The 18096-nt window shown below is 36.7% G+C and overlaps 1 protein-coding gene across 1 annotated transcript; it reads left to right on the plus strand.

Moving 5' to 3' along the window:
* Positions 1–13759: 13759 nt before the first annotated feature.
* Positions 13760–15562, plus strand: LOC145001321 (histone deacetylase HDT1-like). The gene is made up of 8 exons (XM_078960696.1): positions 13760–13898; positions 14071–14141; positions 14301–14515; positions 14617–14636; positions 14726–14767; positions 14851–14993; positions 15062–15176; positions 15286–15562. The coding sequence occupies exons 1-8, from the start codon at positions 13886–13888 to the stop codon at positions 15372–15374; spliced, it is 708 nt and encodes a 235-aa protein (XP_078816822.1). The 5' UTR covers positions 13760–13885; the 3' UTR covers positions 15375–15562.
* The last annotated feature ends 2534 nt before the right edge of the window (positions 15563–18096 follow it).

Here is an 18096-nt window from a genome sequence, read left to right on the forward strand (position 1 = left end):
AACCTCGGGTCGTGAACTCTGAGGCCGTAAACTCTGAAACCCTAGCTGCAAACTTTTTACGGCCGAGAACCCTTCAATGGCCATAAACCCTTCAAAAAACGATGTTTTTCACCATTTTTGCTCCAAAACTCGATCTAGAACTCATTTTTATGAAGAAAAAAAACGAAGAACAAACCCCCTTATTTTTTAGAGATTTATCCAAAAACGCAAAAATATTTTTAAATAAGATCAAATATGCTCCAGATCAGACAAAATTGACTGATACAATTCAAGCTTTGATACCAATTGTAAGTCCCTAAAATGCGTGTGTATCAATCAGATCCGTTTGATGGTGCGGAATCCCAATCAAACGGATGATGTCAGATCAAAATAGAAGAGAAGGAGGAGAAGAAGATGATGAATCTTGTATTATTTGATGATTAGAATGTAGATCCAAATACAAGATTCACACACAACACACACTCTTTTTTCTCTCTCTATGCCGTACACTCCTTTTTTGTTCATCAATCTACTCCTCACCCCTTACACTTATATTTATACTTGGAGAATATAGGCCTAATGGGTTTACGATCGTAAATGGGTTTACGGCCGTAAACTCTTAGCTGCCGTAAACTCTTACATAAACTACCAAAAATGCGTATTCATACAAAAGAACCTATTACAGTGAAAACCTAGACCAAACCATTAATTAGACCCTTCACCATGGAGAGTGGTCCTTGGGCCATAAACTCAATAGCAATGCCTTACAACCCTTAGATGCAACCCTAAGTTCTTATAACACTTGAATCAAAGTGTTTTTCCATGTTCTAGGGTGTTTATACTTACTAAATTAGTGTTTTAATCACTAATTAGTTACACACACACACACACACACATATATATATATATATATATATATATATATATATATGTTCATAGGATCATGGTGTGTGTTCAAGTCTTCATTTGACACCTAGTACTTTGTCCGACACTTCCATACAATCCACTCACTACAAGTGAGTTCATACCCCTTAATTAACCTTTTAAATGTTTATCAAATGCTTTTATGGGGGGGGGGGGATACAAGTTGAATCATGATAGTTATTATATCAATCACATGTGATTAATAACTATCAAACTATGGTTTTACTACACTTTTAGCTGTGTTACTAAGCATACTACTTCAAAATGATTTCTCAAAGCATTTTTACATGTTAAACTCTTTATCAAACTATCTTACATACTATATCTTTCCTTTCAAACTCTGTTATAACTATGTTTCAAACAAAGGTTTTCATGTACTTTAAACTGTGTTTCAAACAAAGGATTTCTTATACTTTAAATTGTTCTTACCAAACAAATTGCTTTTAAATCGTTTTATAAATTGACATCAATTCATCAATTCTTATTTATTAAACTTTTCAAAGGTTTTACAAAACTTATTTTAAACTTTTATATTGTCAAATGCATGCCTATATATATATATATATATATATATATATATATATATATATATATATATATATATATATATATATATATAGTTATATAAGTATTGTTTAAAGGACTTAGGACTGCTAGCTCGCTTTAATTCTTTTTCCTTGTTTGGATGTGGCCTTAGGGTATCGGTTATTTGTCCGAATGTCGTCTAAATATTAGTTATATATTATGTATACATATATAGACATAAAAGTTCTATCAGTCAATTCAGTACCAATGGGTAACAAAGGCATACTTTCGGTAATACACGTACATTACTAGTAACTATAATAGGTATAGTTAGGAGATACTATTTACTATTCCTAGTACAAGGAATCACACTTAGAGTCAGTTCGTACATGAGTCAATGCATACTATAAACAATACATACACCACACTAATACATACACTACTCTAATACACACTATATGAAGAGCACTATTACATACTATATGAATAGACACTATTACATACTATATGAAGAGACACTGCTACATACTATATGAAGAGATAATACTACACACTCCTGGACTGACCATCCTACACTTGGCTGCTCGCTACAGCAGGTGTGTTCATCTATGGATGTTCTAGGTTGTACTGTTCAGCGATTTACCACGTCGTGTTTATCCTAGACAAATGGATACATTTTTAAGGATTATACAATTTTCCTTATTACCTTTACTTTGTGACACGTTCACATAAACGACGAGGTAGAATATATTTTGATACGATTTCAAATGAATATATTATTTTCCTTATTACCTTTATTTTATGATACATTCACATAAACGATGAGGTAGACTATATTTTTATAATAATAGTTATACATGGGAAAAACCATCATTCTGACAAAGAAGCATACCTTCAAAACGGTCGGGCCTTGGTAGAAGACAACATTTACTACTAATAGGAAATATAGGATTTTCTAGGGTTTTCATACTTATACACGCTTTTCATCAGACATTTACAAGTCTGTTCTTTATAGTTTTACAAATCAATGACACTAAAATACTTATGAACTCACCAACTTTATGCTAATAAACTCTTTCAAAATAACTTGTATTCTCAGGTCACCAGTAGACAGGTACGATGACCAGGTTTTGAGAAGACAGAGCAGTCAAGACTCGTCTTTTATTTTGATTATTTATTATGGTGTTTTATTCTATGAAAGAACACACTTGTATTAAAATTATACTATTAATGCAATGGATGGTGTTGTTACTTGTTTACTACTTTACACTGTTGTGATACTTTACATGACGTCCTCCGCCCCAAAACGTTTCCGCCGTTTTTGGTTTTGGGGTGTGACACATTCATATCATAAAAATGGATTTTGATGGGTGTTTTGACATATGCATGGATTAAGACTCTTGGAAAGGTTTCAATCCGTTATTGGGAGCATGTGGAACATATAAAGGCATAAACTTGACAACTTTATGTCTTAGGACGTCTTAATGGACTAAGATCTAAAATTAGACGTTGAAGTCCCAAGCATTAAGCTTTTAATGGTCATTTTTTCATGTTGGACTAGTACGTTGCGCGTAGCAGCATGTACGCAGCACGTATTGACTAAGACGCTAGTACGCTGAGCATACTGGAGTGGTACGCCGGGTGTACACACCCTGGTGGGTTTTGGGCTTCATATCGGCTTGTAAGCCCTTTGGGCGTTCTTCAGTTTTGGGCCTCGTCATATTTTGGGTTGGTGATCTAATTAATCTGTTTTGGGCCATGGATGCTTAGTTGGGCCTTATTGGGCTATATGGCCCATTTATAGTTTTGTACATGGACTTTGGGCTAATTAGCAATGGGAGACTTTTGGGCCATTGTGAAAGGACTTGGACTTAGGTATTTAAATTCTACAATTAGATTGTGTTTAACCCTAATTTAAGGTTCATGGTATTATTGTTCAGCGCGGGTGGTTTTGGATTGTTAGACTAGCATCTTTCGGGTTCAGCAGACTAAGGTGAGTCTCCTCACCATACTAATGGGTCGAAGGCACCAAGACTAGTCCATTCAGTTAGGTGTGATGGTGGAATCATATTTGATATGCTTGTTATGTATGTGATGTGTGGTATGATAGTTGTTTATGTGATATGTGATATGATAGTTATCTTTGTGATACTTTCATGGAAGACCCCGGGCGAGCCCGTGATACTTGGAAATCCGACCATGTGGGGGAGCCCATGGCATTCCAGGTAAAGACCATGGGAGGAGGTGTAACACCGTAAATTTTCAAACAATTTTTTTCATTTAAAAATCACATTAATCTCATTAACACAATCACAAAATCCCCAAAAATATCAAATTATCAAAACACATATCCATAATAATAAAACCTAGGATCCTCAAATCATAACTCAGCCTCATGTGTACAATTAAGTCGGCGCCTTCCGTTGATCCTGAGAAGTGCCTGAAACACATATCACATAACACATTAAGCACAAAGCTTAGTGAGTTCCCCAAAATACCACATGCACAAATAATAAGCCTCTCATGGCTATAACTCAGCATGGACCCTTAGGTCTCATGCGTATCGGTGAGGACCCTCTGGTATCACGACTCGATATGGACCCTCCAGTCAATGTGTCTCAGTGGAACCCTCCGGTCCCACAACTCGGGTGGACCATCCGGTCCTAACTCAGTAAACTCAGAATAATACACAACACAAATCACAAAGATATAATGCATGATATCACAATACTCAATATAAGCACATAAGACCCTCTAGTTACACAAAAATTACCACTCTAGGTAAGTATAGTGAGAAGACTCACCTCGTAAGCAAGCAAGCAAATAATCCTCGTACACGAATCTCCGAACTAGCCTCCGCCTAACACATAGGATCATTATGTCTAATTAACACTTAAATCACGACTCTAAATAAACTAAGTTATTTTCTATCTCAAAATCTTGGGATGGGTAAAAGACCATTTTACCCCTCCATGGTCCCCATAATCCCTGTCTTGACCAAACCCTAAAGTTAATAGAAGTCAACACTCAAGTCAGCATACCATGTTGACCTGAATCACCGAGTGCATCTATGTGACTCGCCGAGTCCCTTCGTTTTCTCATAAATGTCGTGAAAATCCAACTTAACTCGTCGAGTTACCCACGTCCAGATTCGCCAGGGAAAACCCTAGCTGGCTCGTCGAGTCAGCTCATCGATTCGGCGAGTCCATTCAGTCTATGTTCTCATTCAAACGTTTTAAGGCAGATCTATAACCCTAAACTCTAGATATACCTTCCCAAGGCTGAGATGCCACGTAAAGCTACAATTTTTATGTCACACATGACACTTAGGGCTTGAAATGCCAAAACAAGTTCCATTTAGGGTTGAATGCACAAAAACTTGTCTTTAGCTTAATAAAGCTCGGGTCTTTGGGCTCACAAGTCCTCCTACAGTCCAAATCTGAGGTTTCAACCTCATGATATGCTCAAATAATTCATTGGCAAAAGATGGATGAGAGAAAACCCTAAAACCCTCCCTAAACTAAGATTTCACAAAGGAAAGGTCAAGATAGAAGCTTTTTACCTTTACACTGAAACTAATCACTAAAGAACTCTGGATCTACAGCCCCTCCTTGATCAAACATGCCAAGCTCTCCAAATCTCCTTCCAAAGATGCACAAAACCACTCAATTTAGTCTCTCTCTCTCTCTCACACACACACACAAATCAATCTGATCGATTAGGGCTTCACACAGGGGAGTTGGGTGGCTGGTGATACGGAAATGAGGGCTTAAGGTCCTTTAAATAGGACCCAACTCTGGAAATTTAGGGTTTCCACTCACAGCGCCAACTTACTGAGTTGGCCTCTCTGAATCGCCGAGTTGGTTGTAAAACCCACGTGGCCAATTCGTCTCTACTCGACAAGTTAGGGCACCCACTCGTCGAGTTACACACTCAACTCATAAATAAATATATAAATATTATACCTGGGAGTTGGGATGTTACAATATCCCATGGCACTTGGATATCGGGCCATGTGGGGGAGCCCATGGCATTCCAACTAAGACCATAGGAGAGCCCATGCACATAGCTGTAAGACCTTGAGGGAGCCCATGACATCCTTATATGTTTGTATACATGGATTATGTGATTGATATGGAGTATATGGTTATATGGATTATGTGGGGTATGATTTGGGTAACTCACTAAGCATTAGCTTACAGTTTGTTGTTGTTTTAGGTACTTCAGGATCTAAGGGCAAGGGTCGGGTATGATGGCGCGGCGTGCACTCTCTGGCGTTTTGTTTGGGGACACTATGATTTTATGAATAATGTATATGATGTTTTGGATTTGAAAACAATTGTTATTGGAATTTTATAACTTGTGGAAATAGATTTCGTTATTTAGAAATGAATAATTTTATTGAGATTTTGGGCTGTTACACCGACTATTGACCGCAGAGTTATCCCACTCTAAACATGATCCAATACCTTACTCCAATTAATTTCCACCACGTCTCACCCACACTATAACAACCAAACTAACCTTGCCCATGGGTCTCACCCAATGGAATGCTATACATGCCTAACATCACCTCAAATACAACAATCCTCATACCAAACAAAAAGTAGTCCTCCGATAATATTGTACGCTTCGACCCAGGCATGCACTGATCCTCCTTCAACCCAATGACCACTCCTCCAATGGCCTACTTTGTTCTGTTGAATGTTATGACTACATTATAGACTTATAACACTTCCCCGGCAGCCTATCATCCTTGTGCAACCTCATCCAGACTGCTACTTAAATTGGCTTCCCTCTCGACTAGGATGTGGGACGCTTCCTGGTTTCGCACCTGATTCTATCCCTGTAAATCCAAATGGTTCTCCCCACTTGGATTTAGCTACACCCTTCCAACCTTACTAAAAACAATGAATAATGAACTCTCTTGCTGTTGGCATATCACCAACCCAACATACCACTTATTGAAGGATTTGTGTGTTATAACAATATTCAACCTCCCATTTTGAAACTCCATTGATATTTATAGAGTCTGAATAAACCCACACGCCCAACATAATCATCCACTTGCTAACGCTCTTTCCCTAACAACGGTAGTGATTAAACCTAAGAGTTCATCAATAAACAACTGCCATTTCGTACTGAGCAACGCGAACATTTCTGGACTTTGACTTCGTTGTCCAAAGAGGGGACAAACAACTTCCACATGATACTTTCCTTAAAGCTTCTGATGTAAGGACTACCCTCACATTACAAGATCATCAATTTGGTAGCTACTCTCTTGCACTTAAATCCGGCTCGATCCCTTACATCCCACTACTATCTTGAATTCCATTAGTCAAACGAACTTGCACTACAACTTACTCTGTCCCATTGCTGAACAATCACGCTAATCCAACTACTGATCTTCCAAGCGGTACCCTTAATTTGCTCCCATGATGGGCCCACAACAAAATGCTTGGCAATCTAAAAGCAACTCAACAAGATGAGCCCTAGTCATAACTTTCAACATACATAATGGTATATAACGACCCTTGATACTACTAGCTAGGCAATTATAGAGAAACTAAACAGAAGATAATGGCTTATACATACAAACACATTATTAAAAAGCACATATATACAAATAATAAGTCATGAAGAGAACAAAAGATAATATACCCGCGATAGCATCTGATGAAACTCTGGCTTCCCTGCCTGAAGCTGCAATGCTCAACTCCTCATTATTAGGGCTTCTGGCATGCCCTTATAACCGTCAGTGATCCTCAAAGAAACTAGATCAAGTGCACTTACCACTCCACCCATCAACCTCATACATCCGGCCTTCTTGTGGCCTAATTGGTTCCATTGAAAACACATCAAAACCGATCCTCAAGTCCCTATTGAGATGACCCATCTAACTGCAACTAAAACTTCCCCATCCTATCTCTCGACAGCCCCCTCATGGGTCCTCCCACACTTGTAACAACAACCCCGACCCTGATGGCCTCCCAAATGTGAATCATGAGTCTTGGGCTTCTTCGCCTAGCCTACTGCAATCTAAATCTGCTTTGGCTTCCTCTTTCGGAGGTGCTCGAAATCAATCTCCCGCTCCTGGGCTCTAGCAATCATATCATTCAGGGTATTGAACCCTTACAATCTCACAAGCTCCATGATGTCATCCTTCAACATATCATGATACCTCACCTTCTTCTTCTCCTCGTCCGATGCATACTGCAGAACCAACAAAGCCTTCCTCAAAACTTGGCAGTGATCTCTGCCACAGTCTCAGTAGTCTGGCAAAGGTCCTGAAACTCCCTTGTCAGTTGTTGCACCTCAGTTGCTGGTGAAATCTCCTATTGAAATCTTATGACAAACTCCTCCCAATACATGGACACCACAATTGTAGATCCCAGTGTACTAATGACCTCCCCCACCAATCACAAGCTCGGTCCCTTAGCAGACAAGATGCAAATCCCACATTTCCCCCCCTCAGGGCAGAAGCTCGTATGCCGAGAATTCTCCATGTCAGAGATCCATCGGTGGCTAGCAATGGGGTCTTTATCTCCAAAGAACTCTGGAGCCCCACAAGCCTTTCACTTCCGAAAGAAAGGAGTCCGTGCTCCGAATTTTCCTGCTGTGATCTCCACTCGAAAGGCCCTAAGTCCCTCATCCAGAAGCTCCATAATCCCAAAACGGTACGTGCCTTGACGCTCCTCAATAATCTCTATGATACAATGAGTGATTTATGACAAAATGAACTCCCACATCCGCTCATACATTGGCTCAGTGCCAACACCTGAGCCTGAACCAGAACCAGAACCTAAACCTCCTCCACGCATGATCATCACCGTTCTGAAAAGCAGTCATACAAATGGTTAGAACATACTCAAAGAATCTTCATCCCACAAGCTTCACGGATTCTCCATGACTCCCCTCAATTCAAGTATAAATCATGTGATTTTAGTAGTACGGGACCAATGCTATCTTCCACACCAATCCATACTTTCATTAAGAGTTATCTCGAATCCTCCAAGTCACCTTCCCAAAATGATACCCTAAGTACATGCTAAATAGCACAACCAATACCACTAACGAACATCCTAGGATCTCCTATGTTCCTCATCCTCAACTTGCTATCAGTTGTTGAGGAACTCTCGCTAATGTCAACTAACTACTTCATGAATACAATCGTATACAACAAAGCTTAGATAATCCTTCAAGTAAAAGACTCAACCCTATAACGGTTGGACTCATATAAGAGCTTCATAATAGGGTCAAATCCATCACTCCAAGATTATTTAACCTTTGCAACATGCAACTTAAAATATTTAGTTAATAGTTAACTCAAATCACTAGGGGTCCCACAAAGCACAAAGCAAACAACATTCGTGTCGTAATACTACAAACTACAAAACAAACAAAGGACAATCCATGTTCACTTACTAAAACCTATGCTAGGAACCCCCACTCCCACTGCCGGTCTCCTTATGCATGAAAATTATACACAATACATGATTAGATAGACTGTCGGATAAAAGACTTTACCTTAGGACCATAACCAAACAAGGAACATAAAATAAGGCTAAATTAATTATTTTGGAGCCATATGATCCTAATCGTATACAATTTTTAAAGCATACACTTAGCAATGACTGCTACCAATACGTACTCAAAATCTAGCATAACATCCAATGCTTCCTAAGCTACAAGGAATATCATATCAGGCCAATCTATCATGCAATTCCTAAAAGTATCCTTAGCCTTATCCTAGCATGCAAACATCCATTTCATATAATATATCAACATGTATGGGTATTTTAGGAATCACTTACTTGAGCTCAGCCAATTGCACACATCACACTTAGAAATTTGTTTTCTCTTTAAAAGATTACCAACTCCTCAGTTTGAGATCAGTCACAAACGATAGTGTTCCCGAATCCCTCAAACCAAGGCCTTCATACCAACTTGTAACATACCAAAATTATAAGATAAAAAATTCATTTTTAATTTAACCATAAACACCATTTATCCTTTTTAATCATTCTAAATTATATCATAGTAAAAATAGTTATCAGGATACGATCCCAAAATCATAAAGCTGTGGAAACATGGGTAGATGCGTTGCAATCAAGTCAGGCCCTTCCTTTTCGAACCAAAAGTACCAAAAACCATAACCATAAAATTGTAAGCACAAAGCTTAGTGATTTCCCCAAAATACCACATACCATACATAAATTTGGGCCTTGCCCTCACATTCGGCACATCCTACAATAATGGGCCTAGCCATCATATGATGGGACTAGACCTTCATATAATTGGCTAATTCCAACAAATAATCCAAGAGTCACAGAGACAATTAGCATCCAACATAACATACATTTGGCCTAGCCCTTCCTAATCTATTGGCCTAGCCGAACATACAATCGGCCTAACTCATCATACAATGGGACTAGCCAACATACCATGCAAGAGTCACAAAGACAGCTAACATATAACATATCCTAGTGGGTTGGCATTGGTGCCTTAGACCCACTGGTACAACAAGGAGACTCACCTCAATCCGAGATAACCAAAACACACACGCGTTGATGCTATTGGATTCCTCGCACTGAACATAACCAAACTATCCTAAATCAATAATTAAGGTAATTTCCATAATCCAAGGTCCAAAATCATAATCTATCGTACGAATGGGTAAAAAACCATTTCACCCTTCCCATATCTGACCCAACAACTCATGGCTAAATGCCCAAAATACCCAAGGGACAAAAAGCATAAAATGAGCAGTACGCCCCACATACTAGATTAATATGCCGTGTGTATTGTATAATGAAGCTTAGAGTACAACCTGTCACATTGAGGAATGGGGGAACCCATGCAGTAGTTGAGCGTATGCATATGTACGCCCAACGTACTCTCTTGGTGACCACTTCTCACTTTAAGGAATTAATGCATAAGACTAAAACATCCAAACCCATATCTAACCTCTAAGGGATGTCTTAAGTCATAAAGTTCCAGGATTTATGACTTTACATAACTTAATGGGGTCCAAACCAAAGTCCTAAGTATCAAACTTCATCAAAAGACTACCAACTCATGCATGGAAGGATTATACTCATCAAGATCCGATTTTTATGACTTAATGACCTCAATAAATACCAAATATAAGGCTTAAACATTCTTGAGTAACTTCTACTCACAAGAACCACAACCATGGGACCAAAACATGACAAATCATAACCCAAAATAGATCTACACGAGAAAGCCATCAAAATTAAAACTTTATACCTCCAGAAGCTAGATCAAGATGAACAAGGCTTGGATCACCAAGCTCCAACACAAAAAACACTTCTCCAAGGAGTTCCTCTTCTTCTAAATGCACCAAAATTCCACCAAAATAACTCCAAGGCTCAAAATCCTTCTAAATGGGGTATAGGGTTTCGAATTTAGGGTTAGAGAGGATGGAGGCTGAAGATAAGGAGGGTTGGAAATGAGTTAAGGACTTTAAATAGGGTCCAAGACTCTAAATTAGGGTTTGCATATGAGTCGCGTACGCCCTACATACTCCTGGTACGCCCAACGAACCAGGATGCCATCAACGGTCATCCCAACCCAGTATGCCCAACGTACGCCCTATACGTCCAGCGTACTCGACTTAGCCCAAAATCCCCCATAACTACAAGCTGTCATAACTTTTGCATCCCTAATACATTTTCTGTCTTCTTTATATGCTCGAAAAGGTAATGAGAAGCACTACATGCCCAATAACTACCCTTCACCTTAAAACATTCAGAATTTAAATACTTAATTCCCGCACTAAAAAATGTGATGGTTCGGGGCTTTCATGAATTAAGTATTTAAATTCGGAAGTTTTTAATGGTGCCTTCCAGCCGCTAAACTAAGTGAAGAAACTCACCTTGCACTGTCGATTCTCGCAGAAAGAATATATGATTGTTGGTCCACTAAAATCCCCACACTAAAAATCACAAAATAATCATACAGTCAATAATCGGATCCTAAACCATGCTAAGTGTCCAACCTAGGGAAAAGACCTTTATACCCTTTCCAAGAATCTAAATGATAAGGATATCCTAGCCTAAGCATCCCTTTACGCCACTCACTAACCACACACTCAATCTTGCAAACCAAGATCCAATACCTCGACCCAACGATCTTTACCATGTCCCACCTGCATTGCCATATACACACATTCCTTGCCTACGAGTCCTACCTAAACTATACCATAGAGCGGGCCTCACCTATGTGTCCCACCCATCTAGAGCTACACGAGCACGAATCCACCTCATACCCCAATGGTCCTCAACCTAAAAAATAGAAATTCTCTCTGACAATCTTATCTGTCATGCCCAAGGCACGAACTGATCCCCCTTTATACTCATGACTACCTCAAACTGGTAAATTCCACGATCCTATTTCAGTCTTACAACACTTCTAACCAACCATGGTAAACACCATGGTCTAACCACACCTAAACCATCATAACCCCACTCATCCTGAGTCGAAACCTGCATCCAACTACATCCAATCAGGTGTTCGGTTCATGCTTCAAACCACAAAGCCTTCATCATACAAGAACAAGTAGCGAGGCCCTAACACAAACCCCAACTTGAATCCATCCGCAATCCTACTATACATCAAAAATAAGATGCCAGCCAACTATTGGAAGTTTAATGAAAAATATTAACAAATCATTTATAAACATAAAAAATATTTTTTATTATAAAAAAAGTAAATACATTTGTTCCTAATTTCTAGGAATAAATTGGTGGTCTAAGTACTCTATTGCTTCCTGACCGCTCAAACTCTCAACGTTCTTCATATGCAACGTTGTGGATATGATGGTGAGATAAACTTAGTTAACAGTCCTCTAATGTTGGTGTTTCTCTTATGTTGTTTAACCTAACTACCAACCAACATTCATACCTTACATGTTAGCAACCATCGGCTAACACATATCTATAAAATGTGAAAAGTGACCCGTGAATGATAATTTATATTGAAACAAGTGAAGGGTGATTATCTATTTAAATTGCCATTCAAAGTTTACTTTTCACTCTCGATAGATGTGTGTAATTTTATGGTTGTTGCGGGGTAATGTTTAGAGGTTAGGTGGTAGTTAGGTTAAAGAACATAATGAAAGATCTATATGTTCGTGTAATGACATTTTCTAATAACACGTGATCATATAACATTATGCCTAATAGCAAGCAAAACCTTATTGATTGTGTATTAATAAATATTATCAACTCTTGTATTGGTCACGTCTAACAGAGTAGTTCTCACTATGACACCCACAACGATACATAGGAAGAACATAGAAACTTTGAAGTGGTCAACAAACAATAAAGAAGTACATAGTCGACCATTTTATTCATAGAAAGTATCAACAAATGTATTTCCTTTGTTTATAACAAAAAAATTATGTTTATAAATGATTTGTTAATAATAATATATATCAATTCCATAGTAATTTTCAAAAAAAATCCCAATATTTTGATTATCGGGTAATTTTCAGAAAAGTCCTAATATTTTGAGCAAACTAACGAAAAAGGACAGAATACCGGTTAAATCTTTGAAACCGGCCAAAAAGGGTTTTTTCGAAGTTTTAGCCGGTATTCTGTGCTTTTCTGTAAACAAAAATTAATTCAGGATTTTTTCATAAATTAGACTAAAATTTTGGAACTTTTCTGGAGATTTCTTTGATTAAAAAGACATTTATATAAAATAATTAAACATAATAATTACTAAATAACAATAAATAAAATTGTTAATTTAGCGAACACAATATCCATTTTGTTAAATTTTCCAAGACGATGGTAATTTCTTCAGTTAGTTTTAACAACTTTATAAGTTCTTAATATTTTGTTATAGATAATGTAACACAAAAAAAATATTTATTTGAAATTTACAAGATTAGTTTTGAAATTATTTAAAACATACTTGAATTGTTTATAATATCTTTCATAATATTGTTAATAATAATAAACATGTTGTTGAAAAATTCAAACAAATTTATATTAAAAAAAATTCTTTAAAAAAAAGATTTAATGGCTACGCCACGCAACATACCCTCAAAAATAGTCACAAATAGTTCTTTTAAAATACCATTTTTAAAGCCAGCCCATAGTGATGTTAAGTTGCCTTACATTTTGAAAGTGAATGGGTGATTATGGGCCATGGCACAAAGCACACTCCAATATGGCTAGAAGGAAAATATATGAACGCTCATATTTATTTAATTATTTACAATTCAGGCCCAATACAAAAGCTCTAAAAAATACGGCCCAAAATCAATTCGAAAATCAAAAGATCCCAAAACCCTTTGATAAACCCTAAACCTTCAACGGCAACTTCACCTATTTATACTTCTTTCAAACGTCTTCTCTTCATCCGCCTTTTTCTGAACTCTTTCAAACACACACTCTTTCATTCTCCCAATCGCATCCGAGCAACAATGGAATTTTGGGGTAATATTTATTTCGTTTTATGCATCTTATATCTTTATTTAATTACAAAATCGTAGTAAGTTTTTCGGTGTTCTTCGATCTATCTGTTGTCGCAATTACTGTAAACCTTGTTTTAGTTTCTGGTTTTTGTTACGTGCAAATATTCAATTCGAATTTTTGTCGTTTTTGCTAGGTGTTGAGGTTAAACCTAATGAAACCCTTAAAGTCACAGTCGAGGATTTCAAGCTCCTTCACATCTCTCAGGTATGAACATTCGATTCATATCAAGTTGCTTCCTTTTTCATAAATTAATCTCTGGATTTACTCAAACAAACTGTATTTGATTTGCGAATTCAGAAATTTCATATCCGAATCTTATTCTATATGAAATACGAACTCAACACAGCATATTATCACTTTCAGGTTGCTTTGGGAGAGGTGAAGAATGGGAAAAAGGTTGAGAATGTCGCTGTTCGTGCTCACTTTAATAATCAAAAGTACGTTCTAGCAACTTTATCTTCTGAACGTGCACCACAAGTTATGTTTGATTTGCTATTCGAGCAAGACCTCGAGCTTTCTCATGGCTGGAAAGATGGCAGCGTTTATTTCTGCGGATACATTGCAGATAACCCAATCGAATATCCTTTGTTGATGAATAATTTCATCCTTTTTACCTTTTAATCATTTAAGTTTATACGAATCGTCTTTTCCTTAACCTTATTTGTTCTTTTGGATTCACGGATGAAGACTATGAATGTGGTAAGTATTCGCTGAAATTGATTTTATATAATCTAAATTGTTTCACAATCCTCTCATGCTAATCTCAGATTAAATTTCATTGTCTTTAGATTCTTCTGATGAAGATGAAGCAATGAACTTTCTTGCAAATGGTAAGTAAAATTCCCATTCAAGATTTCAGAATTTGGGACATTTTAGAATATGAAGATTGAAATGTCTGTGTTTGAATATTCAGGTGCACCTCAAGGTAAACCAAAAGCATCTTTGAAGGATGTAACTGAAGAAGATGACTCTGAAGAAGATGACGACTCTGAGGATGATGACATGGTTGACTCAGATGACTCGGATGAAGAAGAAGAAGAAGAAGAAGAGAAAAAGGTAACATAATTTATTTACTTCTTTGAATATAAAAAATTTACTTAATTTATTTCTTGATGTAATTGAAGGTGGAAGTGAAGCCTGTGAAGAAACCTGTTCAAGCTGCAAAAAGACCTGCTGAAAGTGCACCCAAGACACCAGTTCCTGCAAAGAAAGCAAAATCCAACACTCCTCAAAAATCAGGTTTAGTTTTATTTTTAATTCTTGGAATCAGTTAAATATATATATTTTTTATTTTAGTTTTATAATGTTTACTTATTGAATGATATGAATTTATAAATGATATTTGTAGATGGGAAGAAAGGTGGACAAACAGCAACCCCACATCCATCATCAAAGCAAAGCTTCAAGAAAGGAAAGAAAAATGGCAATAGATCATAGATTATAGTTGTTATTTTATTATGTTTTTTGTGTGTTTTGGGGCTTTTGATATTACACACTGAGAGATACAAGAAACTTGGTGTTGACCCAATTTTGTACTGAGAGTGTTGTGTTGACTTTCATTGGATTGGTATTTATAAATTATTTTGGTCTTTTTGTCAATTTAAAATGTTGTTACTATGTTTTAATTGAGTTTTGTATCAAGGTGTGATATTTTTAAAAAGTGTTTGCTGAATGATAGTTCTCGTTAATGGTTGTTTAAGAAATCCAAAATTAAAACACTAACGTTCAATAGAAATGAAATCAAGAGCAATTTTGTCAAAAGGTGAAATTGAGATCAACGTTTTATGCAAAACATAACTTGTAGGTTGAACTTCTTGTTATCAAATTAACTTGTTGCTTATGAATTTTCGATTTGGTTGCATGAACTTTTGAAATTGCCTTGATTGGGTTTGTAGACTTGTCCACAATAGCATCATTTTCAGGATGCATAACTACTTCATAGCATCTAATAGGTTTGGGGTTTTCGATTTGAACCTTTTTGTGACCCACTTAGTTTCTTAACAGGCAACAATATATAGGAAAAGAAAAACGAGCCTTGATATAACCCCATTATGAAGTACAATGGCTGAAAATGTTCAAGCAACTACACATGGTCAAGCTTATGAAGCAAGAACACAGGAAGAAAATGAAACTATACATGAAACTGCAAATGATGCAACTGGAGTCTTGAGCAAGTGAAAATGAAACTGCAGATGTTGGTATTAAGGAAAATGTGGAAACCTTTGATGAAATGTTTCTGGAGGGCCCCCCAGAAAATGCAGTCGAACCTCCAATCATTGCTTACAATGATGATGTATTGATGTTGCAGGAATGTGGTTATGAACCTCATGAGATCGCAGACTTTGGAGAACCTGTGTCACCAGTGGAAATGGTATGCCAAACTCTATTTTTAATTTCTTATAACTGCCTCATTTGTGTTTTAATTCTTAAATTCATCATACGACATATGATGTAAATGTTAATGAGATTGAAGATCACTTGGAAGAAGATTTAGAAGAGGATGTTAATGAGATTGAAGATAACTTGCTTGAAGATAACTTGGAAATGGTATGCCAACTTTTACTTTAAATTTCTTATAATTAATATGTGATTTAAATAGGGTATTTAGCTGCATTATGTCTTACAGGGTGTAGATGTTAATGAGATTGAAGATCACTTGGAAACAGAAGGAGGTGTCATACGTGACCTTGTGCCACCAGTGCAAGGGGAAGTTGCTATACAAGATTTAGATGCTTATGCTTGGGTTAGTGAAGATGACAAGGAAATTGATGAGGATAATGAATTCATTGAAGATACACAAGTTGTTGGGAGACCTATGAAAAGGAAGATTTCTGAGAGAATTGTGAAGATCAAGCCGAAGAAAGCGGTTCATGATAAGGATGGAAGGGGTTCTAGTATTGAGAAACCAGTTAATTTGGAGTAGGACTATCTAGGAGGGGGTATCATGGGTACTATGTATTTTGCTTGCCCTTTTTGTTAACATTACATCAGCTTTTGGTAACAACCATCCAATTGTATATTAGCATCTAGTAGTATTCAGTTAGGCCTTTTTGAACATTGGTAGTTAATGGCCATTTGAAAGGTTGTTGGGCAATTGGATGTTTAGTTCTAATTGTAATACCCCCTTTTATGTTATTAAGAATGCAAGTATTTAAGATTAACGCCATTTCATTTTGCTTGTCATTTCACTTGCTTACACAAGTTTTAGTAATATCCCCTTTGCTTGTCATTTCACTTGCTTACAATCATAAGTTAATTGTCATTCCAGTTATTGTCCTTTACCTGATTACACAACTTTTAGTACATTACCATAACTACATTGTAATGAATCACTATAATGCAGTACCAAATCACATGGGTCATAAATAGCATTGGATTACCATCAATATAATTTTACATAAACATTACATTCCGAAATCAACAATTAACCAATTGGTTCTTACATCAAACCAAAATAACAAACCTACAATATCCTTACAGCCACTACTTTTACTGCAATACCTTAAGCCTACCAAAATACAAAAACTTACAACTACCCTAACCAAGTGGTTCTTAAAATACAATGCCAATTATAAGAATTACTTCAATAATCATCTAACATCACCAAAACAAACTTTAGCAAACTGATCACCTTTAGTACAACATTGGCAACAATTTCGTTATAAGGTTCCCTTTCATTAGCATAAAACTCTAACTCATCCGTTTCAAGCCGTTTGAAATATTTACACTCTTTTTTGGTACCCTGCCAACAAAATCTTCATTTAATAACTTTTGAAAGATAATAAAATGGGAAACAAAATCCCTTAATTTTACCTTATAATTAGGGCATGGTTTGAATTTTCTTCCTGAGTTTTTATCAGTTCTTGAAACTGAGTATTACGCAGTTGATCACCACAATCACACTTGGTGCGATAAATCGGTTTGATAATAGAAGATGTTGAGGACGAAGCCATGGAGAAGAAGACGTGATGTGTGAGGAACAACAACAAACCAATAGTGAATGAGAGGTTTTAGGACAAATAACAATTTTAGGTATGGATAAATAATGGTTTTTACGGTATTAACCATAAAGAAAATAATAAAAATTTAACCCAAATCAAGCTATAACCAAATAAACACATTGGGTTTCTATTTTTTATAACACCCTTCCATTGATTCG

This window comes from Lactuca saligna, chromosome 6 (assembly GCF_052625555.1).
Source record: "Lactuca saligna cultivar CGN05327 chromosome 6, ASM5262555v1, whole genome shotgun sequence".
Lineage (NCBI taxonomy): Eukaryota > Viridiplantae > Streptophyta > Magnoliopsida > Asterales > Asteraceae > Lactuca > Lactuca saligna.